This window comes from Blennius ocellaris (assembly GCF_963422515.1).
Source record: "Blennius ocellaris genome assembly, chromosome: 4".
NCBI lineage: Eukaryota > Metazoa > Chordata > Actinopteri > Blenniiformes > Blenniidae > Blennius > Blennius ocellaris.
The window spans coordinates 16,878,929-16,897,164 of record NC_137653.1 but is presented as its reverse complement, the minus strand read 5'-3'; the positions used below and the strand labels follow the sequence as shown (position 1 = coordinate 16,897,164).

The window sequence follows — 18,236 nt, the reverse complement described above, 5'->3', positions numbered from 1 at the left end:
GGCGATTAATCACCACCTCAGGATAGATGTCAGATGAGTTTTAATGTCATTGTGCACAAAAGGCAGGTTAAGCTAAATTCTGTGCTGGCATGCAAAAAACAACACAAAACGTTCAACTGAAGTTTTTCTGCAAGTGTGACATTATTGCATGGAAATTGGAAAGCAACATTAAAATATGGACATGTGAGAACCTTTGTGAAGGAATTCCAGCAAACATATATAAGTCTTGTGGGAAATGGGTTTGCATGTGCAGTATGTGCACATTATTCTCATTTTGTAGTGCAAAGAAATTTTTGGTCTTTGTTTTTCTTATTTATTTATTTTTGCTAAACAAACTACTGGTGCTGTGTTAAAACAAATACCTGCAAGCATCCGGTCCGGATGAATGAAAGACAAAACTATTCATTCTTTTTTCTTTTTCTGCATTAAGGTGCGAGCATACCTTCTCAACAGAGAATCCACTCACTGGAAGACAGGGGTATAATGTCGAGATTGCATAACGTGAAAATAACACCAGTGCTTGTAGGTACATACCCTGCTGTCAGCCCCGAGCTATCAATCAAGCTATCAATCAGTCACAGTTAAAACAGCGGTGTTTCTTTCTTTCTCTCTCTCTCTTTTTCTCTCTTGTCATCATCTTGCCCCATTCCTCACACTTACACATTTGGAAAATGCATTGTGTTTTGATAGTGTTGATTTTGTCGAGATAGTTCTTGTCACTCTGTTCACTGGTAAAGTTCTGCACAGGTACAGATCTGCATTTGTCGTCGCAGCTAACCTGACATAAGAGTGGACGACTAAAGTGGGTGTCAGCCTCACTTCACGACAGTAGCCCATAGGAGTGTGGGCCTCCTGCACAGAGAGAGTGAGTCCTGTTCCAACAAGAGACAAAGATGCAATAATTCGAAAGTCCTACCAGGTGGTGGGGGGCTGCATGGTGCTGCTGGTGCTAGATGACTCCACAGAAAGCCCTCACACAACTGTGTGAAATGGTAAAAGCAAGGCTATTCTGAACACAGCATATAATAAATATGGGGATATCTCAGTGGAGTATCTGTCACAAAATCAGTCAAGTTTGTGCACGGAGAAAACATTTCAATCAACCACCACAGGCTCAAGCTGCAGTCAATGAGATACTGAAACCGTGACATGAAGTTGCTGGAAGATTATCGCTGTTACAACAAGAGCATGCAAACTAAACAAAGCAAACATATCTGATTAATACATGGCAAAAAGAAACAATGAATGTTTTCTCTAATTTGGCAGCATGCATGGTGCATCTTGGTTTGAAATGGTTGGAGCAATTTAAGCCACTTCAGAAGCCTGTAATTCAGAAACCGTACGGTAATAAATGGCAAGTTTTGCTGTGATGGGTGCTTGAACTCTTATATCAACTCTATATTCACTGTGTAAACTTCAGACAGCAAAATACTGTAGTTGAAGCATGAAATAATACATAAAGTTCATTTTATGTACATTTCAGTTTTCATTTTACCATTTTTCTTATATATATATATATATATATATTACAATTGTCATTCTTTTCATTTCCAGATAAACAGTAAACACTGTGTATCGCAATCTTTCAGGACAGTCCCGGAAGTTCTTATTTGATTACAATAAGAAAATCATGATGCACTTTCAATTACCAAATTTTCCATAACTACATTAGAAAGTAAGGCATCTGATGAAATATGCCAAAAGTTTACCTTAGTGTGAGCTGAAATGAGCCTGAATCATAATAATGTGGTCCCCAATAAATGTTAGCGGATGTGGCTCTGTTGGTAGAGTGGTCATACTTCTGTTGGGGACCTTCCATGCTGGCCGCCTCTATCGGTGTGTGAACGTGATTAACAGTGTAAAGCAGTGGGAAAGTGTTATATAAGTGAAATCTATTTACCATTAAGACCTGCTTTCTTCCTGTCATTAGTTAATAGCTCTGTTCCTTTAAAGACCAGTGTTATTACCAATATTTCCAAAACTTGAAAAATGCTTGTCTACTAACGGCTTTTTAACTGTAATCAAACTCTTTGTGGCGAATCCCAAAATATCAAATAAGTCTGGACTAAAAGATTACTACATCGACTGTCAGCAAAGTGAGACTGAAACACCAGCATCTGGAGTTTATAAGCCAGAGTTGTCATTCATTTCAAGTCAGCTGTTAACAGTAAATAGTGCTGTGAGCATAATTTTGTGTACGGACTGTAAGTGCTCTCTGAAATATCGTTTTCTCGCAGTCAGCTAATGGAGCTCTTAAACCTGAACATGTCCTAGTTTGTCCCCATGTATGTCAGAGCAGCACATTTAAAGTGGGATTGTGGTATTTGGGAGTTTTTCAGCCCTCAACTTCTAAAAAAGTGGAAAGGTTGGGTGGCCCTGGGCGGGGCACCCCCAGGCTTAACTCATGTTCAAACTTGTGCTTGGATAGGCCCAAAAGGCCTCTTAAGTAACCACTGAGAGCAAGAAAATATAAATAAGCCATGTTTCTCAGACACTTTTCAGGTCTTAATTTAACACATTCACATTGGCATCTGTAAGCAAGTGTCAAATAAGAGAGTTAATTGAATTCATTTTTCTTTTGAATGTGAATCTTATGAATCTTTTTTTTTGTTTGTTTTAAATGGAACCACATTTATATGTGATTCCATTGACATAACTTTCGGTTTCGTGAAGCAACTAGAGGGGGTAAAGCCAAAATGCATTCTGATAGATTTCACATAAAATTAATGCACTGAACAAAAATATAAACACAACACTTTTGTCTTTGCTCCCATTTTTCATGAGCTCTAAAGATCTAAGACGCTTTCTATGTACACAAAAGGCCCATTCCTCTCAAATATTGTTCACAAATGTGTCTATATCTGTGTTAATGAGCACATGTCCCTTGCCGAGATAATCCATCCACCTAATAGGTGTGGCACCTCGGACTTTAGTGTGAGGTATTATGGTGTCTAACCTACAGCACACCTGTGCAATAATTTGTCTAATCAGTATCTTGATATGCCACAAACAAGGAGAAGTGCTCGCTAACACAGATTCAGACAAATTTGTGAACAATGTTTGAGATAAAAAGGCCTTTTGTGTCCAGAGAACACAAAAGTTCCACTCTTGAAAAATGACACCCAACACAAAAAGTGTTGGGTTTATATTTTTGTTCAATGTATATTAAAGAACTGCAAAGGTTGAACATAACATAAGCTTTGTCTTTTCTCTCAGTTTTTATGCCTATTGTTGTAAGAATATTAAAATATAAAAGAAACACCCTGAAGTCATTCACTCCTCTCCAGTTTTAATAGTTTCTCCACTAAAGGATTGCATCCGTGTGTGTGTGTGTTCTGGTGAAATCCACTCCACTTATGGAAAGAAAGCCAACCTCCAGTAAGTAACAGTGAAAACAGTGTTATCAGCAAAACAAAGAAATTCCATGAGATTTTGTGTATTCATGCTGCCCCTTCATACTTTGTTCCTGCCCAGATCTGTACCTTCTGATTATGTAGACTTTGTTGAACTTTGCTAAAAACAGAGCTTCTCCGTGTTTGTATGTAAACAATCTCTAAGAAATGGATTGGAAGCACCTTCAGATGACTTTCTATTTTACCATTGCTACCTATTCCATTCTTGTTTTTTCTATCATCTTCTATCATTCTTTTTTTTCTGTTAAATTTTGAAAAATCTTTTTTTGTCTTTTGCTGAAATACACCCAGAAAATCAAATAATAATACGGCATTACACAATCAACAACAACAGAGCCTTGTATGATTTTCTTTTTGAAGATTTATTCTTGTGCAAACATACTCAGTTTGCCAACAGCGGCTCGACAACAACGTTTCTCCTTGTGCAAGATTTTTGTGACTTCTTCCCATTCATTAATAAAATACAACATGTTTAGTATAATAAATTCAACAGGGAAGTAGTTCTTCAAAGGGTCACTTCATTGGATGTGGTTGCAGTCAATTGTGTACAATGAGAGGAAAAAATTATTCAACACAACATTGCCATCTGTTGGCCAAGTAAGTGTGGTGCACTGAGTGGAAATTCGCTGGCAATGACTCAGACAACATTCACGTGGGTTTTTTTTTCTTGAGATCATTAACTTTATAGAAACTCACGAGCAACACCTCAACAGGAAACATGTGCTTACTCCTCTTGTGGATGGATAACTCGTGTCCGGGGTGGATAATGGTGAGAGGGTGGACTATTTCATTCATTACAAGAGCAAGATGAGGCCCTCACTCTTCAGCCACGGCTTCGGCCTCCACCTGCTCCTGCTCCTGCTCCTGCTCCTTCTTCTCAGCAACAACAGCATCCTCAGTCGCTACCTGCTGCCCCTCCTTCTTCTCCACCTCCTCCTTATCCCCCTTCGTCTCCTCGGTCTTGCTCACCACAGTTTCGGTCTTGGTGACGGTGGTGCTCTTCACTGCCGGTCCATCAACAACAGACACAGATCCACTGCCAGCTTTGTGTCCATCAAAGGTGCAGCTGATTAAAGCAGGGGTGCGGGAGCTCTCCATGGCGTAAGTGTTGTAGTTCATAGCTGTACCGTAAGAGGAAGAAGTTAACAATTGGACATACAACGGTGGGCTGGAAATTGTGATAATTTGGGTTTGTGGAGACAATGTTTTATAAATGATCTTTATATTTTCCTGAATTACAAGAAGGTGTACACGACTTGCAATGATCTGATTAGGTCAGGGGTCCATTCCCTAACTGTGTGCATTCCAAAGTTTATCAGAATTATTAGTTTATATTTTATGAGAAAATATCTTCATATGTCACTCAAGGAAATACTTGAGCAATACATTTATTGTTAGTTGAGAGGCCCAAACATGTCATTTTTGAACACATTAAGATAAACCACAATGTTGTTTATGTTATTATGAGAAATCGGAAGCAATGGCATCTATTTTTGTTATTGTTATAAATTTTCAAAATCCTGCATGAGCTACAACTTCTCAAACTCTTGCACTCCTTTAAACAACATGCCAATGGTAGTTTTAAAGTTTATAGTGGCTGGCATGGTGCTTAATCGGTTAGCACTTTTACCTCATTGTGAAATTGTCTCTGGTTTGTTTATCAACTCGCAGGTCTTATGAGGAGTTGGAATGTTCTCCTTGTTCAGGATAGATGGATGGATGGATAGAGCAAAAACTTACAAGTATGCCTTGTGACGTTGGTCTTAATTCCAATGGCGAGCCTGCAGATGGCGACAGAGGAAGGCAAGGACAAGCAAATAAAGTATTGTTGTGTAAACTGAAGTTATCTTCACGACCACATCTCACAGTGACAGTGTACCTGCTCTCCTCTCCTTCAAGCAGTTTCTTGTAAGTAGCAATCTCAATGTCCAGAGCCAGCTTCACGTTCATCAGTTCCTGGTACTGGCGGACTTGCAGTGCCATGTCCTGCTTGGCTCTCTGAAGAGCTTCCTCCAGGTCTCGGATGCGAAGTTTGGCATCCTTCACTGCCAGCTCACCACGCTCCTCTGCCTCTGTGATCTGAGCCTCCAGACTGTTTCTCTGACAGTGGAGGAAGACAAGCAGAGGAAGTGAGGAGGAGTACTCACAGAATACCCAATCCCAAGTCAAGTAAATCAAAGAGGAAATGTTGGATTAGTTAAAATAAAAAAAAATGTATCCTCACCTGTGCTTTAACCATGTCAATTTCTGACTGGAGTCTCATTATTCTGCGGTTCATGTCAGCAATCTCGGCTCTGGTTGACTTCAGGTCATCTCCATATCTCCCTGCTGAGTGCTGCATCTCTTCATACTGGAACAAGCAAAGTGAGGACTCACATGAGAAAATGCAGTGCAGGTAACGTTCCGTTGTTTCGTCTTCTCTCTTACATATTGTGGCAGGTAAAATTCATTTGTTTGCATCACAAAAACAGCAAAAAATAAACAAACGGAGATGATTAACAGAAACAATATTCACTTTGTCACAGAATAAATCTCATGATGAGAATTATGGCAATAAAAAGCTGGTTGAGTCTGAAGTAGACAACAAATGATAGAAGATAGGAGATTATTACATGCACGGAGTTTGGGAAAATGCACTAAATTGTCAATTTTAAATGTAATGAAACAGATAAGGCAGATAACAAAGTGGAGTTCAGTAGATTTCATTATCAAGTGAAACAAAATATAACCTACCTTGTTCTGATACCATGACTCAGCTTCTGCTCTGCTCTTGTTGGCGATGTCTTCATACTGGGCACGTACTTCAGCAACAATGGCATCCATGTCAAGGTCACGGCTGTTGTCCATCTCCACTACAACAGAAGTGTCCTTGATCTGGCTCTGGATCTCGTTGATTTCCTACGCAGGATAATGCAGAATAAAACATTTAGTTGCTGAGCCTTTTTTCACCAACATGATGCTTTTATGTCACAATGGCCAAAATGAGGTTATTACTGTGTCGTAGAGCTGCCTCAGGAACTCAATTTCGTCTGAGAGCCCGTCCACTTTTGCTTCCAACTCCACTTTGACCATGTAGGCTGCATCTGTGTCCTTCGGTGAAAAGATAGCATTGAAAACACTTACTGTTGAATAAACAGGCCCAACCCTGAGGATAATAAAACACGCCATTGTGTAGACTCATTGTGCTCAGAACAGTAATTATAGCTTCAAGAGCTCAGATTTGTGAGGGACATGTGCACAGACCTTCTTTAGGAGGACAAAGGTGTTCTCACACTCATTGCGCTTGGTGATCTCATCTTCATACCTGGGGAAATGAACATTTATTTTGAAAGTTTAAAATCTTGCAGTGTGCCATCAAATGTACCTTTAATGTAAAGAAATAGGCATCATCTCCCTTAATAAGGTGGTCAATTTAATTAATTTGTAAATCTATAACAATTGCTATGTTGCAAATAGTACAAATATTGCATGTTTTGTATCGGCTATTTCCTACATTTTCTGTAATGACGACACCCAGTGGTCCCCACTTGAATTTAAATGGTAGTCACTTAATTTGAAAAGTGGGTGACTGACAGGTACTTTAAAGTCGAACCTCCTCCCCACTCACTTGTTTTTGAAGTCCTCAACCAGCCCTGTCATATGATACAGGTCAGATTCTAGTTTGATTTTTTCATGACCCAAATTGTCCAGCTGCTTACGCAGGTTGGCAATGTAAGCTTCGAACATGGAATCGATGTTGGAGCGGGATGGGGTCTGTTCCTGCAGGAGTTTCCACTTGGTTTCAAGCATCTTGTTTTGCTGTTCGAGGAAGCGGACCTGGAAAGCAAATACTTTCATGAATAATGACGAGAGATTTAAATGAATTGGGCACCGTTGCTTGATTGAAAACAATTTGAGCTTTGGGTTTTTGTGTCGTTATTGAAATCCATGACATCTGGAGGAGGTGATCATTGAAACAATGCATGTGGAAATGACTGAAACAGGATGAACTTCTGTTCACTGATGGACAACAAACCACATGAACATCGTCTGAAAGAAAAATGACTGATTGTACCTCTCCTTTCTCTGGTGACCTCTGAATGTCACATCAATTAGTCCTCTAAGTGTCAGCCCACAGTGCAGCACTTCAACACAATGTGTCACTGTTTCCCAACTGTGGCCAAATTCCCTTCTTTACAACTTTCCCATTCAGGGTCCTGACCCTGGGTGGGGTCCTGCTACCACTCATCAAACATGACTCCTCTGCATGCATGTGCCATATCATGATGGTATGTGGAGGAGTGGGAGGCCAGGCTTTGTTTAACGACCTCAGGGTGATTGATTCCCAAGTTAACCTCTATCCTACATTAATCCTGAAACAAAAGGGCTCGTTTATGAGTTACAGTGATAGAGAACTTAAGAATTGGATCTGTTTCTGGCAACAACAAAAAATGTGTACTTGTTCATTGAGCAGATATCTTTCTTGTAAAGTAGATATCTATTCAACTGTCAGGAGAATGACTTTGATGAACATTTGACTTGTGTAGCTTCCTCCGACTATTCCCACTTCGTTATCTTCTTCTCAGTGTTTATACAGCTTGCATACTTTGAGGCTATGTTATTTAGGTTCTATAAATCTGGAAAGATAACACATTTCATAACCTTTCTTTCTTTTTTGTTCTGGATTTTAGCCTTGTGGCAGATACACCCCTCCGAGGAAAATTGCTTTGCTCCTCATCTCAGATGTAACTGTACCCTGCATCCAGGCTGGTCTTATCTGAGCCCTGTGATCTCACCCATAACCTGAGCAACTCTGGAAAAAGCATGTGGAGTCCCCGAGAGATTTACTGTCGAAAGAACATATTGTTACGAGTGCAGTATAACAATATGCTGTTTCCACAGTTATCGACATATTGTTGTTACAGTATGTGCTGTTTCAACAGGAACTTTCTCCCTTTGTTGAAATCAGACGTTTAACCTTACTTTTATTGCTTTGCAGTACACTAATTTCCTGTGTGTTTCCTTTGTGTTTTCTACCCTATGGTAAGTCACTTGTGTTGTGCTACAGCATGAAATACCAATACAGTAGTACTCAAAAGTAAAGGTGGCCGTTTGAATGCAATTTCACTGACCTTGTCGATGAATGAAGCAAAGCGGTTGTTGAGGGTCTTGATTTGGTCCTTCTCCTGGGTGCGGATCACCTGGATGTCAGGGTCAATCTCCAGGTTCAAGGGAGCCAGCAGGCTCTTGTTGACAGTCACTGCTGTGATGGGGGCCGCCACTTCATTGGCCATGCCACCTGCCATGCCTCCACCAAAGCCCATATAGCCAAACTCTACTCCACCTCCCCTTTGTCCAGATCCCCCAGCAACATAGCCACCGACCACCTTGAACCCCCCCGCACCCACAGCTGCCCCGCAGCTGCCCACTCCTCCATAAGAGCTCCGGGCAGTATAGCTCTGCCTGCCGCTCCCCACACCACGACCTCCATAGCCAGAGAAGGAGCGGCTGCTGAAGCCCTGGCTTGGGCCCCTGGAGGATGACACCGTGGAGAAGGTGGTGGTCTTCAAAGCTCTGACAGACATGGTCACAGAAGGTGTCTGTAGCACGGAGGTGGTGTGAGAGGAGAGACTCTGCTGAGGGAAGGAGAGTCGGGCAGATGGACTCTCCCAGGTTCTCACAGCTATTTATCAGAGCAGGGGGTGTTACCCTGCCGAGGGCCGATTGGTTGGTGTCCTCAGGAGGGGAGTGAAGGATGAGGGGGGAGATTGAGCAGGAGGGAGGGAGAGATGAGGGAATGTCAGGGAAGAAAATTACATCATGTTACACATTTACAGAACATTAAGAGTACAAGAATTACATAATATATTGTGTGCCAGTCCCTTTAAAACCATTGCAAAAAACACTCAAAAGTTGGGAAAGTTATCCATTATAAACATTTTCAAACTGCATTTTCAGAAGTGAGAAATACTCTGCCTACTTTTACAGTTATTCTACTGTTAAAATGCAAAAAGCAGACAAATCCTTGGTGCAATGTCTGTATGCCAACATGTACACACACAAGACCAGAATATCAAATCAAACCTTGGTTATAATGAACAAGCGAAAGATTTTATTACCTTCTCCTCCACTTTACAAGTTTTCTCACGGACGTGATATATTGCAAAATAAATTGTGGTTGGCCGGTGTGATGTCGTTTACTCGCTGAAGGGCAATGACTGCACGTTTCACACGGCAGAGTAACATTTATCCCCTAAATATGTGACAATGCTATTATATTGTTGAGTGTTTGGGAGGACATGTACTTTATAGTTGTCTGCAAGTACAATATAATCCAGTAGTAGAAGCACTGCATTTACAATGAGCAGATTGTGCAATCATATAGTGTACCACATCGATGTACACTGACATGCTTTGAAAGACGGAGCAGACCATGCTCTGCACACACACACACACACACAATGACTGTGGATTCACATTCCTTCCATATCAGTCAGGTGTAAAGCAAACAGACTTTGTCTTTTTCTTCAACTATGGACCCCTCCTTACTGTCCAACAGCTATGCCGGTCATGGATGAATGGATGGATGGACGGATGGATGGATGCAGCCTTCTTCTGTTTGTTCTGTGTGTTAATGAGAAGACATTCATTGATATTCTGCTGGTAAAAAAAAAAAAAAAAAGGTTACACCCTCCTAAACTAAATGTGAGCAAGCAAATTTGGTACAGGTTGTGGAAAGTAATAATAACAACATGAAAGAGTCACCTGGGCTTTGAGCCAATTAAAAAAATGCAGGCTTTGCTTGGCCAGTTCCAAACAGTGACGTGATTCTTCACAATGGAGCTCTTGTGCTAATCTTGGAGGAAACCATATAAGTACAAGTGTACCAGTTTTGCTATTTCCATCAGCCTCTTTGGCCGTTGAGCTGCAGCCACTGCGTGTGCATCTTGAGAGCGTTTCCCATTTGTCCAGATAACTCTTAATTCTTCATGTGTGACGACTGTAAGAGGCTATTTATAAAAACTGACCCTCTCGACCTTAACTCTCCTAAGAGGGAAGTGATGTTTTAGTTTGTGTGAGGCTGCAAAATGACACATCGGGACAGGAATGTGCTGAGAGAAACACATACATGCGACAAGTCAGAGAGAAGCGGTGGTGAGACGATGACCTGCAGGGTTGAATGGGAAGACAATTAGCGAAGGTAAGAAATTAGCCTATTTCACAACCACTGACAGACTCGCAGGGTGTAGGTGATTTAAAATAGTTACTTGGGACAGTCATGACTGGTTCCAGAAGATATTTCACATCCTAATGTTCTTATGATAAGCACCATCATGTAAAACCTCATGAATAATGAAAAAAAGCTTAATTCAAGCTTAATTCTGAAGATAAAGAGAAAACACATAAAAATATTATTTATAGTAAAGAACCAGTCACAAGATTGACTCCAAAAAAACACAAAAATTAAGGTATAAAAATGTTATTAAGTTGTTTTTCATCTTTGGGCTGAAAGTTGGACTTTGTCATGCTCTGGAGGGTCCTGCCAAGCCTTAGAAGCTATCGGGAGTATCTGTTATAAAAAATAAAAAAAAACAGTTCCTGCCTCACCTTTAATGGCTTTTCAAACAAAGGACCTGAACAACACGCATGAAGGAATTCAAGTCAGTGGGATGGAACAGAGAGTTAAGTAAACTTCAGATCCATAAACTCACTGTCCCAATATGGTATGTCGAGTGCCATCTCATCTCCTCCTTCGTTAGATTTGTTAATCTGAGCAATCACGCCCCCTCGTGGATATACTGTGGATTTTCTCAGCAGAGTGAATTGCCCTGCAGAAAATGCAATGTCGGGATGATATGTTGTGTGTTCATTAGACACCTTTAAAGGCAGTGACAGCAGTAAAGCAAAGGGATTGCTGGTGTACCACTTTAGCCCAACAACTACTTTGCACTGACCCACGGTGAACGGACAACTCGTCCACAAATCTGCAACCCAGTTTCTTCAACACTTTTGCTCACAAGGGCAGAAAATCCATGATGGGAGGGGTTGGGGTGGGGTGGGGCATTTATGCTTTCCTTCTATGCCCTCCCCCTGTTATTTGGATTGTAGTGTTCACCGTTATTTGTGTAATCATAGATACATTTTAGATGGTTTTACTTTCTTTCATCAAACCCATTAATGTTCAGATTTGTAAATATAGTTGACCGTCCATAAAAGGAGTTCACACTCCGAGCACTTTCACGGTCTTTGTGTGAAATGTCTGTGCACCAGAAAGGGACATGACATCCCTCGGAGAAAATGTCTCTCAGATGAAACATTTCTCTCAGCTCTGATGTGTGACCCTTTCTATCTGCTGATGGCCGAGGAGGATTTCACCAATATATATTCAGATAAAAAGCACCTACAAATTGATCCCTTCTGTGTGCATCTGGAGTGAGTCATTATGGGAGGCTGTGGAAAGTTGAGTGAATAATAGTGTATGATTCTCACATGCCTGCTTGCATTCCTTCGAGCACGAGTCTCCCACAACATGCATATGCATCTATGCAAATATAGATCTTTCTGCATGTATATAAGCATGTGAGGGCACTCGTTCTGTACTGAAGCTAAAATAAAGGAAGCCGAAGAGAAGTGAGGGGGAAGTGAAGTTCATTCAAGGCCACACCAGACCAACAACAATAATTATCTGACTCTAGCCCTAGATCTGTGAAGCATATAAACTTGGGCAGTAGTTTGCGCAGTGTTTGTTAGTATGACTCAAAGACTTACCCTGTTTTTTTTCTTCTTCTTTTTGTTTTTTTTCTTTTTCTGCAGTCTTATCTTTTGAAAAACAAGAGCTACTCAGGTCCATCGCATTGAGTTTTGGGATCCACACTGTTGCACTTTGTGTAAGCAGGATCCAAAAGTCTGTTCATTTACAGGCAGCACCGTGTGACATAATTAAGCAGATTACTGATTCTTACCTGAAAGTATTGCTCAAGTTTTGTTTTTCAGTTTAACGGTCCCTACTCTTGGTTTGAGGTAAAGTTGTTGCCAACACACATTCAAACAAAACAGCACTGTGGCGACAGCATCATGAGGTGTGAGTCACGCTGATTCAAGTCACCATTTCCTCTTATCTTAACTTTAGTAGGCATCTGGTGTTTCCTTTACATTCATTAAAACATGAGTAATGTTTCCTTAAATATTGTCCTAAAATGTAAAAAAAAAAAAAAAGAAGAAAAGAAATGAACAGCAAAGGTTGAGAGAACATGATTGTATTTGTGAGAAACTATGAAACCGACGAGTATAGAAGCTCAGGAGGGGGTTAGAGTCTATTCAATCTTCCCCCTGTGGGTGGTGCCTTTACCTTTCATACTGCTCTCTGGGGTTCAGTGTTTAAATCCTTACTGACCACAACTTCAGGCTCACCTAAACTTTTCTGAGGTCGTGCTGGCACAAGTAGTTTTTAGGAAAACATATCTGTATAGTTCTCAGTTGTCCATAGTGTTTTGAGTTGTCTTATAATCTTTTTCATCTGTATCCCAAATCATTGAGTCACCTTTTTTTTTTTATAAACCTTTTAGAGGAACTAAAAGTAGCACTGTAATATAATCAGACATAAATTATATATTATTGTAGTACACAAAACATAAGTGAAACCTGAACACTTTTCATGCTGACATGTCAGAGGGCCTTCTCAAGAGGCTTCAAAGTTAATTGTTAAAAATCCTCCAGTGAACTGATTTGTTTGAATATGTGCCTATAGTATGACCAGTGAATGAGGGCAGCTTTTATTTCCCTTTTTGTATTCTGAGCAAGGTATCAACTAACCTTTGTTTTTTTTATTTTCCCAAAGAGCCTTTAGCAAATACCCAAAGCTTGGGTTTCCTTTAGGGTTTCATTATTAACACTATTCAAACGTTTCTCTGTGCGAACACTGAATCACAAATGTGCTTTAATACAATTTAAACTTTAGTTTTGAAGAATTATGATTGCAGTTGCTCTAGTCAAAATATTTTTTCTGCTGTCTTGTTTTGAGTGTACTTCTTTTATCTAGTGTTCAGTTTAGTCTAGATAGGAAGTTTGGTTCACCGGGGCCTGGGTAACCACAGACCCAGAAACTATGCAGAAAATGTAGGCATTATGCCTTTTATGGGCCACACTAAGAGGTTTGTTAGTCTTTGGAAGGAAAACTATTTTTTTTGAGAATACCTTCCCAATTTCTTATTTTTGTTTTAATACTCCAAATTGAAATGTACAGTTTTAGGTGGAAAACATGTTTATTAGAACTTCTTTCACTTGTCGCTTTGTTTGTCTACTCCGAAGGCTTTTCTGTGTTTGTGCAATGAAATTTGTTTCACATGTTTCCATGGAGACAGTAAAAAGCAGTGTGGGTGAAAAAACGAGGGGAGGGGGGGGACACATGCGTGAATGAGAGAGCAGTGAGAGGGAACAGGAAACAAAGACTGGGGCGATGTAAAAAAAGTGGGCAGGGTTTAAAAGATCTGCTCTCATTGAGGGACGGAGGCATGTGTATAAGTTTCCCACTTCCCTCCTGCCAGCGTCACTTTCTCAGCCGGTCAGCAGCGAGCCTCCACGTCTACTTTGTCCTCTGCAGTGCCTTAGCATCTCCAAAATGAGTCAAAGATATTCCAACATGCCAATATCTTCCTCCCGGATCTCCTTCACCCGTTCCACACCCCGTAACAGCTCTGTGAGCATGTACGCCGGTATGAGTGGGCCCCGCATCTCTGCTGCCTCTTCATCTTCTCTGCGCTCGGGCGCTCCAATCTCATCCTCAACTGGCTACAAGGTGAGAAGTGGAATGGGTGGTGGAATGGGTGCAGGCTTCGGTGCATCCATGGCAGGTGGTGCTGATGGCGGTTCTGGGATCCTGGGCAACGAGAAGGGCGCCATGCAGAACCTGAACGACCGCCTGGCCAACTACCTGACGACTGTGAGGAACCTGGAGTCGGCCAATGCGGAACTGGAGATAAAGATCAGGGAGGCCTTGGAGAAGGGGGGAGCTGACCTGAAAGACTACAGCAAGTATGAACCCATCATTGAAGACCTGCGCAGACAGGTAAGGACTGAAACAAATAGGGGTGTTTTCTTTAATTAAAATTAGAAGATGAGTTTTTGATTTTTGATTTTTTTTTAACTTGGACTTTAAAGCTTTGGTCCTTGGTTGATGCAAACTAAAATGTAAGGCGTTTAATGTTATAACTTCTCAAAAAGGCTTTATTGGGCCTATATGATGAGTGTGTAAATAATTTATGATAGCACTCATCCTCATGCGCTTTACATGCAGACATACTTGTATGTTTTGAAAACCCGTTTTGAAATTTAAATTGAGATCCATGATACGAGTATTGTCTGCTTTGTAAGTTATTGGATTTCCTGCAAGAGAATCAAGGGTGCGGTTGCTAAGCTCCAACCCTCCCCCATGAAACTCTTTAGTGCCACAAACTGGGCAGAACTTCCTGTGATGAATCACCAACACGAGGGGCTCATCATGGGACGGACAGAGAAGCCTTCAGACAAACACCAAACAAAGCATTTCCAAACTTTTAAGCTTTTAAGTGGTGATTCTGCAAGCATGTGGTGGTGTAGGAGGGTTTCAATCTGAAACAGATGTGTGACAAACACGCGCGCACACACACACACACACACACACGCACACGCACACGCACACACACACACACACACACACACACACACACACACACACACACACACAGGACGATGGACTGCCAAAGTCAGACTGCACATACTGATGTGTGTGAGGGCGATGGTTGTATAACAATCAGGCCCAGTCGGGGGAGTCAAATGTCACATTCTTTCTTCTGTGGACTCCACTTCTGCTATATCACATAATGGCAGACTGATGGTGGTTCTCTTTGTTTTCTGCGGTACATAAAGGGACAAATATTTCCCCTTTACTCTCCACGGAATACTAAGGACACCGTAAAAAAGCAATATAAACTCACAGATCAAGAATTTTGTAATTCGTGCACATACAAACACACATACAGTGGTCAGTAAAAAAAAAATTATGGATGGCCAGAGGCATTGCAGCTGTCTGAAAACTTGAGAGGAGAACAGCTTTTTTTGTGTGAGACTTACTCAGAGGGGAAATCCATTCCTCAAACTCACTAAGAAAAAACAGATTTTGTTCTGGCAGAGGAACATCCGCTCTTCCTGTTCTTCAGCTTGTGGTTCCTCTTTTACGACTGCATGTTGCTATGCATTCAGCCAAGTTGAGGCCCTATTGTGCAATTTGATTTGGGGGTTTCAGTGGGTTACATAAGGACTTATGATACCAATCATATGTTTCAATCCAGCTCAGTGCAAGAGTACAATTGTTTTTGCATTGAAGACGTTTTTTTTATTCGCATTTTTGGCCAAATTTATACCAGTTAATATAACTGTGTCTTTTACTCTCTTGCAGATCTTTGACAAGATCTTGGAGAATGCTCGTTTGGTGCTTCAGATCGACAACGCTCGTCTTGCTTCCGATGACTTCAAAGTAAAGTATGTGCTATTTAACCAACCTTCTCATGTAGCTATGCCACTTTATAACTTTAGCCATCATGATGTGATCAGATTACATTTGTAATGCGATTTGTGCGTGCACTCTCAGGGCTGACAATGAGATGGCAATCCGCCACTCTGTGGAGGCTGACATCGCTGGGCTGAAGAAAGTCATAGATGACACCAACATGACCAGAATGAACATCGAGAATGAGCTTGAAGCTCTGAAGGAAGAGCTCCTCTTCCTGAAGAAGAACCATGAGGACGTGGGTTTACATTATATCCAGATTAACAATCCCATTTCACTATGAACAGCATGTGGAGTCATGAGTCTCAAATATCGATCTCCTTTCGACCTAATAGGAGGTGATGGAGTTGAGGGGTCAGATCTCCATGTCAGGCGTGCAAGTAGACATTGACGCTCCCAAAGGTCAGGACATGTCTCAAGTTATGGAGGAAATGAGATCCAAGTATGAGAAAGAAGCCCTGAAAAATGCACAAGACCTTAAACGCTGGCACGAAAATCAGGTGAGTCATTAATATAAAAATAAGTACATAAATAAAAAGTTAAGGGTAGAAAATGTCCTTGGCAAGTTTCTTATTTATGCACAATGTCTCCTTTTTACTGTTTGTCCCTGTCAGATTTCGGAGGTGCAGGTTGAGGTATCACAAAACACAGAAGCGCTTCAAGGGGCCCAGATGGAGATGGGTGACTTATCCAGACAGATACAGACCCTGGAAATCGAACTTGCGTCTCAACAGAGCCTAGTAAGCATTCAGAGGTGTTTTCAAAATGACGTTATAGCGTCTTTAAAAGGAATCATCAGAATAATCTTGTTTCAATTTTCCTGTATTTCAAGTCTAACCTGTCATTATTATTTTAAATGTCTCACCAGAAAGCCTCTTTAGAAGACACTCTACATAACACAGAGATGCGTAACAACATGGAAATGGAGAAGTACAATAACCTCATTTTACGCCTGGAGGGGGAACTCACCAACTTGCGCGCCAACATACAGCAACAGACCCAAGACTACGAGGCACTGCTCAACATAAAGATGAAGCTCGAGGCAGAGATCGAGACCTACAAGACCCTCCTGGATGGAGGAGACTTCAAGTAAGAGTTATAAAGATGTGGAGAAGAGAAAAAAAAAACAAAGGTAAAAGTAAGAGGATTGTGGTTGTGGTGTATGTGAATACACACATTATCTAGGTTTGCAGGGTCGGGTATAACTACTGAGTGTTTGGTTTCAGTTTTCATGCGTCACATCAACATCTCAACATAAATATTTGGTAACACGTATTTGTGCTCTGTACAGGTTCCAGGACGCACTGGATGAGCTGGTGGCCATGAACTAATTTGGAGCAGAGGATCTGCGGTCAACCCGACAACTAAAACAAAGCTGCAAATGACTGACTGACCCGGTCAGCTGCTCATTTCTGTTGCCGACCACATACCATGCAAATCATCAACAAATTAAGCGATTGTGAATAAAGGCATTATTGTATGCCGCAGCGAAACTGTTTCAAAAGAAACCACTGCCTGACAAATAATTGAATAAAAGAATTTGTTGAGCCACAGTCATGTGTTTTGTGCATTTGTACAACTGGATAAAATAGATTGGTGCTGCTATAAAACAATGTGGGGAGGAATCTTTTCAATACATAAATGTCAAGATAATTTCTGCCATGATAGTTTCTGTCAAATCAAAGACAAATTATATTGAATTCCTTTTAGCATTTTTGTTACCTGAGCTCCAGAAAGTACTCATAGTTACAGTTCAGTTATCAGAACTCAGCTAAAGAAAAAAGTAATTTCTTCTCTGCATTAACCTCAAAGTTTAAAAGAGAATAGGCAGAATATATGACTGAGCAGCCTCAAACCAGACATCTAATATATAGCCTTGGGAGGACTCTAAATCAGGGGTTGTTTTCAAAGCGCCTGAGAATCACCCCACCCCCATTGTTCCCCTCAGCTCCCACACAACTTTCATGCTGTGCATGCTTTTAGTCACACCAAGTAATAAAAACCATAACACTTTGTGTGAGTTACAAGCTTTTGTGTTGAAATGTCAGGTAAGTCCCTATCTACTATATAAGAATGGAATTGTACCCACAGTTATATCAGTTTTTTCTTGATTTTTTGGAATTATTAATTGACAATGTCATTACTTCTTTGTAAAAAATAAAAGTAATAATAAGTTGGCAGCAGCCACTCGGTAAAATCTGGCACAAAACATAATTAACAGTATGGACACCACCAGTAAAGTTATTTAAGGACAAAAAGAAAAAGTTGAAAATGTAGCCAAATCAAAAGAGCAGCGTAAC

General features: G+C 40.8%; 2 protein-coding genes across 3 annotated transcripts; one reads left to right on the top strand and one right to left on the bottom strand.

Annotated features, from left to right (window-relative positions):
• Window positions 1–3,751: 3,751 nt before the first annotated feature.
• Window positions 3,752–9,043, bottom strand: LOC308129091 (keratin, type II cytoskeletal 8-like). The gene is made up of 9 exons (XM_080494868.1): window positions 8,525–9,043; window positions 7,021–7,229; window positions 6,657–6,717; window positions 6,408–6,503; window positions 6,147–6,311; window positions 5,638–5,763; window positions 5,293–5,513; window positions 5,154–5,194; window positions 3,752–4,534 (listed from the first exon to the last, which is right to left on the bottom strand). The coding sequence occupies exons 1-9, from the start codon at window positions 8,975–8,977 to the stop codon at window positions 4,230–4,232; spliced, it is 1,677 nt and encodes a 558-aa protein (XP_080350994.1). The 5' UTR covers window positions 8,978–9,043; the 3' UTR covers window positions 3,752–4,229.
• Window positions 9,044–13,922: 4,879 nt separating this feature from the next.
• On the top strand, window positions 13,923–17,489 carry LOC308129093 (keratin, type I cytoskeletal 18-like). 2 transcript variants are annotated; one of them, XM_080494871.1, is made up of 7 exons: window positions 13,923–14,457; window positions 15,826–15,908; window positions 16,018–16,174; window positions 16,272–16,436; window positions 16,551–16,676; window positions 16,805–17,068; window positions 17,228–17,489. In XM_080494871.1, the coding sequence occupies exons 1-6, from the start codon at window positions 14,011–14,013 to the stop codon at window positions 17,027–17,029; spliced, it is 1,203 nt and encodes a 400-aa protein (XP_080350997.1). In that variant the 5' UTR covers window positions 13,923–14,010; the 3' UTR covers window positions 17,030–17,068; window positions 17,228–17,489. The 2 variants fall into 2 exon arrangements, with proteins under 2 accessions (XP_080350997.1, XP_080350996.1); XM_080494870.1 differs by having other exon boundaries at window positions 13,924–14,457; window positions 16,805–17,025.
• The last annotated feature ends 747 nt before the right edge of the window (window positions 17,490–18,236 follow it).